This window comes from Ovis aries, chromosome 7, assembly GCF_016772045.2.
Source record: "Ovis aries strain OAR_USU_Benz2616 breed Rambouillet chromosome 7, ARS-UI_Ramb_v3.0, whole genome shotgun sequence".
Taxonomy (NCBI): domain Eukaryota; kingdom Metazoa; phylum Chordata; class Mammalia; order Artiodactyla; family Bovidae; genus Ovis; species Ovis aries.
Genome location: NC_056060.1, coordinates 63,780,054 through 63,797,336, shown reverse-complemented (window position 1 = coordinate 63,797,336; position 17,283 = coordinate 63,780,054). Strand labels below are relative to the sequence as shown.

The 17,283-nt window shown below is 35.1% G+C and overlaps 1 protein-coding gene across 10 annotated transcripts in view; it reads left to right on the top strand.

Moving 5' to 3' along the window:
• DDHD1 (DDHD domain containing 1) overlaps nt 1-17,040 on the top strand; it is a 71,268-nt gene extending 54,228 nt beyond the window's left edge. For 5 of the 10 annotated variants that reach the window (XM_042252534.2, XM_015097079.4, XM_027971872.3 and 2 more), the window contains 5 exons: nt 2,203-2,352; nt 5,328-5,580; nt 6,588-6,779; nt 9,341-9,424; nt 14,402-17,040. In XM_042252534.2, the coding sequence (XP_042108468.1) occupies nt 2,203-2,352; nt 5,328-5,580; nt 6,588-6,779; nt 9,341-9,424; nt 14,402-14,583 (861 nt within the window). In that variant the 3' untranslated portion in view covers nt 14,584-17,040. The remainder of the gene's footprint in view (nt 1-2,202; nt 2,353-5,327; nt 5,581-6,587; nt 6,780-9,340; nt 9,425-14,401) is intronic. The other 5 variants (XM_060418059.1, XM_027971876.3, XM_060418058.1 and 2 more) reach the window with 1 other exon arrangement.
• The last annotated feature ends 243 nt before the right edge of the window (nt 17,041-17,283 follow it).

Sequence of the window (17,283 nt, the reverse complement as noted above, 5' to 3'; positions counted from 1 at the left end):
TATATAAGCCATCTTGCTGGGGTGCACGTGTGTGCACACACGCATGTGTATAGCAAGCAGAAAGGATTTACAGAGCTTTCTCTTCTATCGTAACTATTTTTGTATCTTTATCTTTTATTCTTTTCTCACTTTATAGAAGAAGTAATGAGAGTAATCCTTTGAGAATTGGTGCCTCCATCCCTGTCACTATTATTCCAGATGCTTTTTCTTATATTTTTAATTTTTCTTAATGCAGTTCTTCAGCCTTCAAACATCTTTAAGTTACTCCATCCTTTAAAAACAAAAATTTCTTAAACTTTATTTAGCTTAAAGCTACCATTTCAAAATATATATTCATTCATAAATTTTTTTTACTTGGAAAAAAAAATCTCCAAGGGCATGGGAAGAGATTAAACGTGTGTAAGGTTGGAGGCAGGGACACTGTTACAGTATAGTCCAGAGGAGAAGTGATGAAGTGAAATGTTAGAATCTGTTGAAATGACTTCTTAGATGTTAGAGATAAGAGGGAGAAATGAATTTGTGATATCCTGAATCAAGATATGGAACATATAAGAGAGGTAAAGTGGGTTTAGGAGGGAAAGCTGTCATGTTCTGTTTGTGCTGCTGCTGCTAAGTCAGTTCAGTCCTGTCCGACTCTGTGTGACCCCATAGACGGCAGCCCACCAGGCTCCCCCATCCCTGGGATTCTCCAGGCAAAAACACTGGAGTGGGTTGCCATTTCCTTCCCCAGTGCATGAAAGTGAAAAGTGAAAGGGAAGTCACTCAGTCATGTCCGACTCTTGGCAACCCCATGGACTGCGGCCCACCAGGCTCCTCGATCCATGGGATTTTCCAGGCAAGAGTACTGGAGTGGGGTGCCATCGCCTTCTCCATGTAATCCAGTACTAATGACTACCTTCTTTTTCTTGAAGCCCTCTCCTCCCTTGACTTCCATGCTGCTGCATTATCCTGTTTCTGTTCCTTCTTTAGCCCTCTCTTCTATAGTTTTACCTACTCATCAGATGCAGACGTTCCTTGTAATTCTGTCTAAAGCCATTTTATTCTATATGATTCCTAAGCAGCTTTATCCATTCTCTCAGTGTTATACATCACTTCTATGATGGTGACACATAGACTTAGATGATGACATATTCAATTCTGTATCTCCTGTCCTAAATTCTCAGTTACCTGTTAGGTATGTTACAGATACCTCAAACTAATTATGAACAAAAACATGGTTTACTTAGAGTTTCCTGTTACAGTTAATAGGTTAGCTAATATCTTCCCAGTCAATCAGACCCAAATCTTACCAATTGCCTCTGACTCCTTCTTTATCCCTATCTCCATTCAAATAATCATGTTGATTCTCTCAAATTTCCATTTTTGAATGGAACAACTTGTCCTCCTAGGTTCAGATTGTCTTTTGCCTAACCTCTTTCAGTAGTTTCCTAACTTGTCTCCAAAGTCTTCTAGCCTCTTAATTTTCCAGTTCATTCAGAAGCTACTACGAGATTTACTCACCACCTAAAACAGCCAAATCCTGTTCTCTTTCACTACATGTAAAATAAATTATGCCCTGTTTTCTTAGTCAAACAGTCAAGGTTCTGTACATTTCTCATTCCAGTTACATTTTCCCCATAGCCAGTCTTCAACCTTATCAGATTGTTTCTCTCCTCTAAACTACGCCAGGTTCTTTCCTGCCTCTGCTTTAGTTCATGTGGTTCTATCAGTATGGATTATCTTTCCAGCCCCAGTGTATCCCAACCCCAACTTTGGAAATCCTCTTCATCTCTTTGGCCAGTGCACATCCTTCATCTACTCGCCTGTAGCACACTTTCCCTCTATTATGCACTATTTTACTCTGTCTCCTCCGCAGGATTATAAACTCTTGGGTGTAGAAGCTCAGCCTTATTGGTCTATATATGTTTCAGAATACCTACTATTACTTTACACAAAATAGTAGCTTAATAAGTCTTCCTTCTCCTTATTCTCATTCTTCATTTTCTATTAGATTTAAAGGTACTGAAGCTGCTCCTGGATAGTTTAAAATAATTAATGGTTGTTATATATTTAATAAGTAATGCAAATATAATCTAGATACAACTCATTTAAAATGATATATATTTGGAGATAATTTTATTTGTACTTTACCATTAATTATGTCCAAATTCTTTGAAAAACAGTTCACCATTTTTTAAATTTAGGGTGACTTTATCATTGTAGGTTGAAAATTTCTTCTGTATGGGATCCCCACTAGCAGTTTTTTTGGCATTACGTGGCATCCGCCCAGGAAACACTGGAAGTCAAGACCATATTTTGCCCAGAGAGATTTGTAACCGATTACTAAACATTTTTCATCCAACAGATCCAGTGGTGAGTTGTAAATATGGATATCTGTGTCTCAGTATTAAATTTTTCCTAAGAGAATCTGTAAGAAACCGTGCAAGGTACTGCTGAATTGATAAGAAAGTATTCATTTACAGACATCTCTTATTTTATTGCACTTCACAGATAATGCAGTTTTGTTTGTTTATTTTTTATAAACAAGTTTTGTGGCAACCCTGCATTGAGTAAGTCTATTGATACCATTTTTCCAACAGCATTAATTTTTAATTAAGGTATATATTTTGCTATTTAGACATAATGGTGTGGCATATTTAATAGACTTTTAAGTATAGTGGAAACTTAACTTTTATATGCATTGGGAAACCAAAAAATTGTGTGATTCACTTTATTGCGGTGATCGGGAAGCAAGCATGCAGTATCTCCAAGGTATGCTTTATCTATTACACTTGATAAGTTCATATTTTAAAAATATTTTTCTTTGGTTAGTTTAGGGATTAGGAAGTAAAATACCTTAAAGATGACCTGTTTATGTTGTATTTATAGAATGAAAGCATAATGTAAAAATACTATCCAGCTAATGGATCCAGTTAATCCAAAGGACAGGAGTCTTCTGAACTTTCAAACCTTAACCAGTTGTAATTCCAATAGTGTAGTAGCCATAAAATTTTAAAATCCCACTTTAAATACTTTGTTCTCTAAAGCATGTTGCAACATTGAAATGTGTGTGGTAGATCCTCTTAAAATTGAGAATATTTAAATACTGTGTATTAAACATGGAAAAGTGGAAGAATTTATTTTAGACTGGTAGAATTACAGCATTTTGGATTTTTGCATCTCATATCAGAGAGAATGCAAAAATGGATTAACTGGATCCATTAACTGGATAGTATTTTTACATTATGCCTTCATTCTACAAATACAATATAAACAGAACATCTTTAAGGTATTTTACTTCCTAATCCCTAAACTAACCAAAGAAAAATATTTTTAAAATATGAACTTATCAAGTGTAATTGATAAAGCATACCTCGGAGATACTGCACGCTTGCTTCCAGATCACCGCAATAAAGTGAATCACACAATTGTTTTGGTTTCCCAATGCATATAAAAGTTGTTTCCACTATACTTAAAAGTCTATTAAATTTTTTAATTAAATTTTTCTAATGTAAATAAATTTAAATTTTTGTAAATAAAAATAAATTTTTCTAATGTAAATAAGGACCTTACATCCAGGTGAACAGTTTAATGCGAAGTAAGATTTCTGGATGAGAAAAATTCTTCATTAAATCGTATTGGGGACAAGTATTAAATATAACTAAATTTAAGACAAACTGTTTTAAATAACATTTATTTTCTGAAAAACAGCTTTATATGACTCTGTAAAGTCTTTTAAAAGATCTTTGGCTAGTACCAAATAAATATAACATTAACTAAACACTAGAATTTTAGAAAATTTTCCATATGTTAAAAAAATCAAAACTGCTATATTTAAGAAATAAATTTCACTGAAATGGAATCTAGTATTAAATTCAAATACTGATTGTACAATCTTGGCCACGTCACTCTGAAACTATCTATTTTTTATCTATATGATGTAGATGATAATATTTACCTCAAGGTTGTTAGGATTAAGTAAAACATGTGCAAAACAGCTAGTTAGACCTTAAGTATATTGTTATATCCATTCATTTTACTGATTTTCCTATAACTTGAAAGTGAACTTAAGATTGTAGGTGAACTGTGAGCTATGTTTTGTATAATCTTAAACTTTGTTATACAGTTGACCCTTGAACAGCTCTGGGGTTGGGGTACCAACCTTGTGCTCTGTCAACAATTGGGGTGTAATCTTATAGTCAGCTCTCCATATCTACAGTTTCGTATCCATAGATTCAACCAATTGCAGACCATGTTGTGCTTTAATATCTATTTATGGAAAAAAACACACACACGTATAAGTGGACCCATGCAGTTCACTCCTGTATTGTTTAAGGGTCAGCTGTATTATGGAGGATTACAAATTCATTATTACAAATTATTTTTTATTATTCATTTTATAGTTTTTCTGTGATTTTTTTAAAATAGTTATGTCAGAACTGTGTTAGGCAGTTTTTCTAAACTTATCTATTCTTCCCAACATCCTTCTGAGGTAGTAGAAATTAGGAAGTATTATTTCTTTTCTACAGCTTAGGAAACTGAGGCTGTGAGACTTTGTAACTTGGTGAGTGTCGTATAGTTAATAAGTGACAGAGGCCAGAATATGAATGCAGGGAATTGTATGCCAAGTCCATTGCCTTTTCTGCTATATCGTCCCTATTTCACCTTAGACAAATGGTCTTATATCATCATCTCATGTACTACATTAATCTGCTTGAAAATAGAGTCAACTGAGAGCTTAGATGTTAAAAATTGAGCTTATTTACTGCGCTCCAAGTTGCTGTTTACTGCTTTAGTTTTGTTTTTGAGACTTAATATTAATCTAATTGCTAGATGTTATATAAAAATGAATATTCCTCTGAAAAACAAGGTCTTCCCTGTAGTTCAAACTTCCCTGTAGCTACAAGGTCTTCCCTTGTAGCTCCTGCCCTCAGGCAGGAGACTGGGACTCAATCCCTGGGAAGATCCTCTGGAGAAGGGAGTGGCAACCCACTCCCAGTATTCTTGCTTGGAGAATCCCATGGAGAGAGGAGACTTGCAGGCTACAGCCCGTGGGGTCGCAAAGAGTCAGACACGACTGAGCAACTAATATTACTGAAAAACTAATTAAAGGGCACTATTAGCCTAGACTTAACTCGAATTTTTTTATAGTCTCATCATTAAGGATATATAATTAGACAAACTACATATTATTAACAGTGAAGAAATTGGAATACGTGTTAGGAATGTCAGGTTTTTAATCATTTCCTAAGGTCCTCTGAGCACACAGTAGAATCAGAATGAACAGTTTACTAAAACCTAAGCATTGTGCCTTAATGTTTTGTTTCTTTGAATTTTTTTCCATCAAGGCTTATAGATTAGAACCGTTAATACTGAAACACTACAGCAACATTTCACCTGTGCAGATCCACTGGTATAATACATCCAATCCTCTACCTTACGAGTATATGAAGCCAAGCTTTCTTCACCCAGCAAAAGATCCTACCTCAATTTCAGAGAATGAAGGCATCTCAACAATACCAAGCCCTGTGACTTCGCCAGTCTTGTCTCGCCGACACTATGGGGAATCTATAACAAATATAGGCAAAGCAAGCATATTAGGTAATTTCTCTTTGGTATTCCTCATCAATGAACTTAAGCAATTTTATATAGTCATTAAATTTTAGGTACCTGGAAATACTCTATATATTACAAAACATCTGAGAGTTAATGTTTAGAGTTAGTTACTCTCACTTCTTATATTTGAAGGCAAAAGCCCTAAATTCTCTAGTTAGATCAGATTCTATAGTTAGAGAATATAAGATAGCTTGATGCACACACACAAAAAAAGGTGGAGACATCAAGTCCCTCATTTTAACCTTGGACCCATCACTTGCTGTGAAATCTAGAGAAGTCACATAGTTTTTAATTTTCATCTCCCTCATTTGTGAAATGAGGGGGTGCTTGAGTACTAAGGGTGTCCTTGCCAATCCGTTCTCTGATCTGTGTCCTAAAAGTCTCTCAAATCATGTTCTTCTTGAGAGCAACAAGTATATTGAATTTCTCTTTGCATGGTCTCCAGTTCCACCCACGGTGTTTGGTGTGGCGCTGGAGCTCAATCGTGTGCCACTTAATTTGTCCTTTGCTTTTGGTTACAAGTTGCCTTAATATAAAATGCCACAAGATGGCACTGTAAACAGGCTCTATCTGCTGGATTCATTGATATTCATCATAGAGATTGTTTATTCACAGCTTTTTATAACAGATCCACTTCACTTCAGGAGTAGGCATACCAATAGTAAATATATGCCCATGTGAATGGCGTGGTTCTTTTTATTAACATTTTTAATGTTATAAAATACTTTAAAAAACAAAGATTACTTGAATAAAATAGAATCTTTTTTTCTTTGTAAGCTGTATTCCTGCAGTTTGTACAACTCTCCTTCTGTTCAACACCATTTTTATTTAGAAACCTACAATATAAATTGCAGTTTTTTTGTGTTCCCACCCTGGAAAAACATGACTAGGGCTTAGTCTCTCTGCCAACTGACTGTAATTACGGGTGGTGCTCTTTAGCCTGGTATGTGGTGTAATTCAGCAGAATGACTGGCCTGTTTTGTGAAATGCAGGGGCTGCAAGCATTGGAAAGGGACTTGGAGGAATGTTGTTCTCAAGATTTGGACGTTCATCTGTATCACAGCCATCTGAGACATCAAGGGACTCCATAGAAGATGAGAAGAAGCCAGTTGCCTCACCACCCATGACCACCGTGGCAACGCAGACCCTCCCACACAGCAGTTCTGGCTTTCTTGACTCTGCATGTTAGTTCATACTCTTCTTTCCAGATTTATACTGTGTCCTTTTTAAAACTGGAGGAAGACAAAGAGCATTAAGATATTAACACTAGCAGTCCACTCTAATCTAAAGTATGCCCTGGCTTTTAAAGAAAAAAATGCTTTTCCTCTACTTACATTTTCAGGAATAATTTGCAGGTAAATGCAGTTTTACTCTCTGCATGGGTGAATTAACTTAAGAACATTAATAAGTGCCTTGTCACACAGAGATCTTACATGTCAAGCATAAAACAAATCTCTTTGTGGTAAGCACTCCCTGATTTTTATAAAGTAGTTTTTTGGTTTTTGTTTTTAAACGTGGTCTTCTCAGGTTTAAAAATTCATTTAGTTGCTGCAGATCTATGCTGTATCTACTCTTGATACCATTTTTAAAATGCTCTGCCAAAACCATCCTGGCACTAATCCCATAGCTCCCTTCATCAACTTAATTATAAAGCCTTCAAAACTTTAATTGTATTGAATTCACTCTATCGCTTCCCATCCTGTCCCTACTACCTTGTGTAAAATAGATACTCAAGAAATGAATGAAAGAATGGATAATTATACTGGACTTAGCAATAGAATGATGCTTTATTTAATTTTTTCCAGTGGATTTATAAGGTCTAAAATCTTAAATAGTTGTGAAACACTAAAACACTTAGTGTATATTTACTTCTGAGGGTCTAAACTTAAAGTTTATTTATAAATGTCCAGTGAAAAGTCCTAGTTTCCATTGACTTACATAAGGAAATGTAGATTCTGAAACTAGTTACTTCCTTTCCGTAACTATAGCAAGAAGAAAATTTTATTTTCTTTCTCTAAAAATGTTTAAACAGTTCATTTCAGATGCTTAGCTTTGTTTTCTTACCGTATCTGCTGCTCTAAATTTTAAAATGACCACCATTCATTGCTGTTCATAAAAAATTAAAAAGGAAGTTGAGATGTGACGGTCCTAGAGGCTGGATCTTTCTCCATAGTCAGCCCCACTCCACGATGAATTATCCTAGCCATTGCTGAGTTGGACATTCCTATTTGGGCCAATTCCATTTTTTAAACTTAATCGTATGCCTTTCTCTGAATACTAGAAATTTTATAATTTCAAGCCTTTTGAACACTACCTAGAAAATTCATTTTAGATTTTGATGTTTGTACAAAACTCATATTTTTAATGAGTTACTCTACGATTTATTGCTTAATAACAGAAGTGAGATTGTGAAAATATAAAATTTTGTCGTAACATGCAGGTCAAAAGAAAACTATAAACTTCTGAAGAAAAATAACTTTAAAGAATTTTGTAAGATGGCAGGTAAAAAGCCACAATTCCTTGTAATGTTAATGCACAGCAGTGATGCTAGTAAGCATTAGGGTGAATAGGGAACAGGAAGAGCAGGGTCGAATTTGAGCCCCAGAGAAAAGGGGTAAGGAAGACACAGAATTCTATAGGATCTGAGGGAAAAAACTGTCTTTTAGTGTTTTTGCTATTTAACATAGAAATTTCAAAGTGATAATGATAATAAATAAGAAACTTATTTCTTCTTCAGGACATGTGAAGGTAGAAATGCTTAGTTTTATTGCATTATAATATTTTAACAAAATACGTTTTCTGTCATTCTTGCATATAAATTCTTTGTTGGTTCTAACGGTAAATTACTTACCAACTATAAACTCAGCTAATTGAGCTAACGTGATTTCTTAGTTTCGTGTTTTCATCTCTAGATATAGATTTTAAAAGTCCAACTTTTAACATTGGACAACTTCTGTAGAAGAATTATGCCTTTTAAATCAAATCCTCTAGATTTACCTTTGACTTGCTTCAGTAATATACTCTTCTCTGTAATCCTGATTTAGATAAATTTCTTAAATCATAATTGCTATTTTGGCTGTATCTTGCAAATCATAAAACCTTTCTTCCTTAAATCTTTCTGGAATTTGATCACTGTGATTAGGTGATTCTGGCTTCCTTTTTCTTGCTCACATTGATTGCCTCAGTTCTTCTGGATAACCTTCATTCTAAGGCTACCAACTTTGATTCTCCTGCTTTTTGAGGGTAAGATGGACACAGACTGAATTCGTGATCAATCAGGGTTTCTGTCTTTGAAGAGTTAGTGTTGTCAGTTGAAACTACTTTGCTAACATTGAGTTGAAGCATCTTATATAGCTGCTCTTCATTTCTTTTGAAAAGTATAGGCTTATTTCTGGTGGTTTTACTGTTTCTTTTCGTGTATTCCCTTGTGTTTGTAACATATCATGAAAAGAATTTGTTTCTTTTAGCACTGTTTTGCCTCTAGGTTAGAACTTAAATGAACTATAAATTTGGGGGATGTTTAAGTTTTAACAGATTATGACATTGTATTTCGAAGTTAATTATGCTTACATTTTCCATGACAGAGCTCTTCACAGAAACCTAATTGTGTACTTCTTTTTGTTTGCTAGGTTTAATCAGCTTATTTGGGAGTATTGTTCTAACTTTTGGCCACTGCATCACTGAAGGCCATTTGTAACCATCAGCCAACACTTTACAGCATCTTGTGTTTTTTTTTTCCCCACAGATTTCAGACTTCAAGAATCGTTCTTTAATCTCCCACAACTTCTTTTTCCGGAAAATGTAATACAGAATAAAGATAATACCCTCGGTATGGTATATGTCAGGAATAGCATTCAGAATGCTGTGAAAACGGTCTACTTAGATTTCTTTTGCTCACTGAAAACTTGATCAATTTTTCTATGAGAGCAGCTTGAATGTTACCATTAACAGACTATTTTAAATGTATTCTCTTCCTGTATTTCCTAATCTTAAATGGTAGTGGTCCTGAAACTCGAGTATTCATTAGTTACTTAGTGTGCTAAAATATATCATATTCCTATATGCTTCTCCAAAGAAGGAACTGTTTAGAGAGAAGAAAAGCATTAGGCCATTTTCTTTCTTTTCTGTTGCCCTCCAGCCTTCAGAGAGCTTCAGTGTTCTTTTCATGTAATATATTTAAATATAAAAGGATTTCATAGTACAAAGAGTTCAATCATTCCTAGTTATTTCAGGTATTAATAACACTATCCCTAGGGCTGTTAGTATGCCACAGATGATACCTGGTTTCAACACAAATATTTAATGGTCTTTAGAGGTATAGGCTTGCTTTGAAAAAAATTATTGGCTACAAGAGATATTTTCAGTCTCCTGATTTTCAGCAGATTCAAAATGTATTAGTAAAAATTAATCTTAGCAGTTTAAAATTATTTTTATCTTAACTTCTCATTCCTTTTTTTCTGTATCTCCTTTCTCTTTCCTTTTTTAAAAATAATGGATTTTGTCTTTAACCAAAAAAGTAAGTTACAGGTTTCTCCTTGTATTTTCAAACTGTATCTAATTTTGCAATTTCCATGTTTATAATTGCTAATTTTCATGCATTTTTTCTTCTTTCAAAAAAAAATAACTAGGTATAGCTTCCAAAACAGGGTGTCAGCATAACAAGCTGATTTGGGTTTTTGGCTCTGTGACAGTAGTTTGTGATGATCTAATTCAGTGAACTCCTCTCAAGAAATGATTTTTATAAGTGCTGTCTCTAGTCCCTGCTCATGTAATAGTCACTTTGAATATTTAGAGAAAGGAAAATTAATCCATTAATCTATTTGTCCTACATTCAAGTAGTCCTTTTATCCACTTCCTTAAAGCCATCCCAGCTACCTAAGCAGTTAGACCACTCGTCATAACTACACCACATTGCTTCAGATGGTAATATGTATATGGCTTCTATTCTTTCTTCTCCTGTTTTTAATTCATTCAACAATTTTACCATGAGGCAAGTAGATAGTCACTAGAAAAGAGACACCAAGATGAACCAGTTTCAGTGCTGCCCATAAAGATGTTAAATGCTTAGGTGGAAACTTTAGTATATTTTAGAGGGCATATATTCTTGTAGGGAAGGTGGATAACTACAGAGATAACATAATATATGTTAGAATGTGATGAACCTCATGACAGAGATTTTAAGGAGAGAGAAAATGTTTTTACCTGGAGAAATGAAAAAAAAAAGGTTTTGTGGAAGTAGTACTTAAATAAGCAGAGATGAAGAGACATTGCAGAGAAAAGAAACAGCACAGCACAAGCGAAAACAGAGATGGGAAGCACAGGTTATGTAGAGATCTAGAAGTGAGTTCTGAGAAGACCAAGGATGAGTAGAAGGGAGTAGTTCCGAATACACTGAGGAACGTTTCTCCAACCAGGTGGTAGAGGATCCAATGGATTTGGCCATCCCCAGAAGCTCCTTTGTATTCTTATGAGCCTGTGCTTCCCCAAATAGCCCGTCTGTTGTCAAATGTTAGGTGTCTGAATGTCTTTCAGAGTTTTAGATTAGTGTTGGGAAATTTGGGGATCAGAAAATGGCAATGATAAAGCTCATTACGGAGTTTTTGCTATTTTTTTAAAATAAAGGATGTTTAGATAATGTTTTTAAGTATATTTGGAGCTATGATAAGTCACAAAATGTAAATATCCCTTGGCTATCAAACATCTTAACTACATAAAATATATGGTTGCTCTGAGGCAGAGGAAAAATAAGATATAATTTATCAAGAACTCTGAGCATATATTGCAAATGACTCTTTCATCAGTCATTTGGAAACCCAGTTTCCTTTACTAGTGCTTTAAGTGGTTTTCTTGGTATCTACCTAAAGCCTAAAATCATGTAATTATAATCATAATTGCTATTTATAAATAAGATAATTTTTTAAGATTCATCAAGTTTTTGAAAATTTCTCTCCAGGATGTTAAGACAGTCCCTTTAAATAGAAGAAACCTGTCCGGTTGGTACACATTATAATACTAAAATGGTTACTTTCTATTCATGTACTTTACTTTTTAACACCAGGTTACAAGCCCTGCGCACAAAAGAACACTCTACTGAAAGCAGAGTGCTGGGGAGACTCTGCCTTCACCCTGGGTGGACGGCAGGCATTTGCTTGGAGAATAAGGAAGGAAGCGTGCCATATGCATGACTCCCCCAAAAAGAAAGTAAAAGGTGAAAGTGAAGTCGTTCAGGCGTGTCCCACTCTTTGTGACCCCGTGGACTGTAGCCTACCACGTTCCTCTGTCCATGGGATTTTCCAGTCAAGAATCCTGGAGTGGGTTGCCATTTCCTTCAACCCATGTTTTAAAACAGTGAAAGCAAATTATTGATGATTGTTAAAAGCCAACAAATTTTTTTTTTCATTTTTACCTCTCCTCAACTTGCAGAAATCTTAAATTCTCTTTTTGTAGATACAGGAATATTAAATATCACTCCAGAGAAAAGGATTAAGTGATTTTATGTTCTCCTTTTTCTTGACCTAATTCAGTGAAAGAAACTAGGAAAATACTAACCTGTCTAGTGCCACCCTTCTTGATACAATAATAGTGAGAAGGCAGGTCCAAGGCAACTCCGTGTAGATTTGGGCCAACTTTGGCCAAGAGCACATCTCACAGCACATGTAGAATAGTACTACCATGTAGTGACCTCACACTGTTGGGAATTCTGTGATCTACATAAAGATAAAAGATGAGACATTGGCCCACCTACATCCATCCATCCACCCACCTGTAAAACCAACACAAATATGGTGTCAGCTGCAAACCAGACTGCCTGGGGTAAACCTTTTAAGGAAGATGAGACTGTAAAATAGGTTCATCAAGTACAAGCTGGTTACCTAATTTCCATTTTGATGGTGACAACCTACAGATAAATAGAAAGGGAGGGGATAGGGTAAGCCAATCTAGTTAATGACACTTATTAAAAATCCCCTAGGTGATAAGAAGGACAGGGACACGTAATGGGGCAATAAATTCATCATTTGAGTTTGTAGTATATGAAAGGCGGTGTTGCACAGTGATAGCACATTAAGAATACATTTCAGGGACATGAAATCAAAGTGGAGCCGAGTAACACGCGTTGTAACAGGAAAAATCTCCCTTTAACTTTAGAATAACAGTTGTTTAAGACTGTTGGACTAGGAAGGCGTTCTACAGTGGCCTTTAAAAGGAATTCTTAGAAATAACATGGTATGGGCTTCACCAATTTTAATGTGTGTTTCCCATCTCTTCATTTTTCCTCTTATTTCTCCTTTTCATAACTGACTTCACCTTGACTCCTCTTCATTGTGTTTATTTCTTCTTTTCATCTTCTTGTCTGTTGTGCCAGAATGTGCCTACGAATTTTAACACAGATGTCCCATGGAATACGAAAGATAAAAGATTGACATTCCTATCCCGCAGTTCAACATGTGGATTTCAACTATTTCTGACTTCTTATGGACTAGCTTATAATTTAAGTGAGAAAAATAGCAGTTTTGTGAAAGGTCTATGTCAGTATATTTCATAGTGCTTTATAACCTGATTGGGTATTTATACTGTTTGAGTGTAAATAAACCTTATCTAAAAATTTTTATATAAGATGCATGGACATTCTTTGTCAGAAAAGCACAATTGAGAAAAATAACTATAAATGCATTTTTAAATCACCAAATGGTATTGTTTCAACATTAGCTAAACGTTTATATGAAATCATGCTCTAAAATGATGTGATTTCCAAACTTCCTGGGTAAAGCAAAACCCCACATTTTCTCCAACCTCCCTGATTTTTGCCAGTTTTTACTTTTTATACCGGCTAGCACGCCGAACAAAAGAGCAGATTTTGAGTCTGAATGGTAGTGATTTTTATTTTTAAGACAGACCCTTCAAAATACTGTATGGCTTATTGACAGCTTTTGAGAAATTCCTGAAGATGAAATTATCATTTGTCTAAGTGTTTTATCTCTTAAGGATTTGTTAGATAATCCAATTACAGTCTTACAGCCTTGGATTTGGTAAGGTGATTTTTCTCACATGTTACAAGGACTTTCTGTGTGTTTTAGAAAAAACTTACTTGAATTTACTGAACTATTTGAGGACAGCACTGTTGTAAATGAAGTCCTTCCTCTCAAGGGTTACCACTGTTCCTCCCAATTTCACTTTCCCAGCCAGTGGATTCTTGAGCGTGGGTATGTCCTAGGTGCATGTTTGGCCCAGCTGACAGGACAGAGACTAGAGTAAGCTGTGGCCCTTTGAGGAATTCAGCATAGTGGGGAAAAAAACACTGTAGGACTGTAGTAGATGTTATCTTCCAACATGTTCTCTGAGCCAGTTGATGTAAAGAGCCTCCCCTGTGAAGGAGCCTTTAAGTGCACTGTTGCACTCCTGCTGACATTATTACATGTAAGGCTGACCCGTCATTCTGCAAGAAGACGATTTGCTGTATCTTTCAGGTTAGGCACAAATTATAAATAGGAAAGCCAGGATTTGAGGCCAGTTTCTTTATTCCAAATATACTGTATGGTACCAAGTGAGATTTTTGTTTTCTTTCTTTAATATTCCATACTGACCTGAGCATACAAAGGAGAGGGTTCACCAGACAGAATCCTGAGCTACTGAGGCTCTTGAGTGTTTTCTTCCCATAAGATGAGAGTGGAAAATCACTTTTTAAAAAATAGTAATAATAATTAGGAGAGTCACTTCTGTTGGGTAAATTTTTATTCTCCAAGTCTAGTAAGTCTGTGTAGAAACAATCTTACTGTGATACTTACTGATTTGTTTGACTTCTTTTTAGTGGAACTGGATCACAGAATTGACTTTGAACTCAGAGAAGGCCTTGTGGAGAGCCGCTATTGGTCAGCTGTCACGTCGCATACTGCCTATTGGTCATCCTTGGATGTTGCCCTCTTCCTGTTAACCTTCATGTACAAACACGAGCACGATAATAATGTGAAACCAAGTTTAGATCCAGTCTGAACCCTTGAAGGACATTAATGGCCCAAAACTGATTTTTTCTTGTTAAATATGTGTGTCAAGATATGAAAGTTTCAGGTTTAAGTATGTTTCAGTTTTGTTTAGGGCAAGAAATATTTGAATTTGAAAGCACTTTATTTTATTTAAAAAAGCAAAACAAATGTTCAGTTCGAAAGAAGTTTATATAATTCTCATCATTTTAATTATGAGTCTGACAGAACCCCCTGCAGAGAATCAAGGAAGACCTGGAATTGAGGAAGATTAGGGTAACCTGCAAGTTTATAAATCACAATCTAATTTCTCCCAAATATAAAGGCATATTAATGGGTTGAATCTAATGTATTAACCAAAGTATGTTATAAATCTAAAATGATCAAGGTCCAGGATACTCTATGTAAAGATCACAAGGTGGTATCATTGTTTTAGATTTGTATGAAAACTTCCATTTCCACAATTTCTTTGAAACATGAGTGTAACAAGTTTAAAATGTTTTGAATTTAACTTGTTTAGAAAACCTAATGCTGAGAGAAACATTTGAACTACTGTATTTATAGTTTATTACCTCTGACTAATTGCTTTATGTCAATGTATGAAACATTACATTTTTTTAAAATTTCTTTGAACACATTTATTTCTATAGTGTTAAGACCCTTTTTTCTCAGAACTCCATCTTTATACTCTTCAGATGAATATACAGACATGTGGCATAATTTCAGTATTTTTTCCATTAAAAACTTGTAGTTTCACACAAATAACACTAGTTCAATTATTTTGAAAAAGAAAGTGAACTTTTTATTATGTCACATGCACCTCAAAGAAAACTGAAGTTTTCTACTTGGCACAGAATACTCCAGAATAGATACGTTTAGTAAACTTTATTGGAAAATTAGTCAACTTCTTTGGATTAGGGAGTATAACTATTTTAATTAAGTATATAAGCATCTGTGTGCCAAACAATTAACATAGAAAAAGGGGATAGAGTGCCCTAGCAGATTTTCTAGGTGTTTTGAGGAGTTGTATTTGCAGCATAGACACGATAGTTCAGGACTCTGAGGCACTGAAAGAGTTCCCTGGCTGTCACTTTTTCCACAGTGCTTTTCATCTGAGGAGCTGAAAGTGCTTTGCGATTCAGTAATCTATGTAGAAGCTCCTTGAGGTAAGTGAATGAGTGTTATTCTCATGTTACATGTTAACACACTAAGGCACCAAAATATATAAAGTGCCTTGAATTAGACGACACAGCAAACCAGGAGAGCTCAGATTGAAGACAGGCCATATTCTTTTATGTGCTGTTCATTGACTAATAATTCACACATGACCTCTTATTTTGCAAATAATAACAGAAGTTGCAATTCATAATGTGGAGAAATGACTGAAACCAGTCCTTCACCCTACTGGTTGTTAACATTTTTGGGTTCTCACGGACAAAAGAGGAGTTACTTAGAAGGAATCAGTAGCCATTTCTGCCACAGCCAACCCTCACTTCTGAGAGGCTTCCGCTGGGTTCTCCTTAAGGTGCTCTCTTTGCTTATCTTAGCTTCACAGAAATCATTGTCAAACTAGGAGCAAAGTTGGTCAGTTATACATCTCACCTTCTTTCTTTAGAGGATACAGAATCTTTGGCTTACTTGCAGGCTTTACTTGGTTGGCCTTTCATTGAATTTGCACAGCATAAAGCACTTCTTAGTGCTTAAAAAGATCCTAAGGCTCCATGGCCAAATATGTGACTCACCAAGAAACTCTTGCTATAAAAGGCTTTTGATGCTCTCTTAGCAAAGCTGAAGCAATGTCTTTCAAATTTAGAGATTCCTGTGAACTCAGGTCATTCTCGTACCCTGTTTATTTCATAGTTCTATTTAGTTTTCAGGAGAATTAAACTTCCATCTCATATACTGTTTCATTAATGGTACATGAGCCTTTGGGTCTTAAGACATTCAAATGCCTCAGAGCTTTAAGGGATTCATTCTTAACCACTAGAATGTTAAGAGCCCCTTTCACCTGCGGGGAGTGAAAACCTATCAAACCTTTTAATTTGATATTCAGTAAAAGGAAAAGTATACTCCCATAGCTATAGGAATATATCAGCTGCCATTTTTTCATGTTAGGGAAAAAAATCCAATTTAGCCACATGGAAATTATTTGAATTCTTGAAAAGAGCAATATTCAAAACCACCTTTTTGAAATGAGATATTCTGGATTAACTGGACAGGTGTTTTGTTTTCAATTCATTATTTCATAAACATGGCAATTTTTATTTCACAGTACTCTTCTTGTTTCCATGTCTCTGCATGTTATCATGGAATGTACTTGTATATACTCAAGTAATATACGGAGTATGTGTAATTCTAGCTTGATTTAGAAGCTAAGTCAGTTACTGAGTAACATTTTGCAACTTTATTCCTGCAAGTACTAAATTGGCCAAAAAGTTCTGTTTTTGATACATTAAAATTTTATTCTCTACTTTGTGTACCTGCTATGATGATTCTTCTGAGTACTGGTCAGACCATTCAAACAATGTTAATCCAGTTAGGCCCCCAAGAATTATTTACACTTAGAATAAGGAGGATATTTTGTTAGTTCATAACTTTATTTTTGACAGTAATTATAGTTGTGTTATAATCCAGTGTTACAGTATATCAGCACTTATTACAAAATATTCTCGGTTTCCTGGTAACTAATTTATACTCCGGAAGTAAGCCTTAG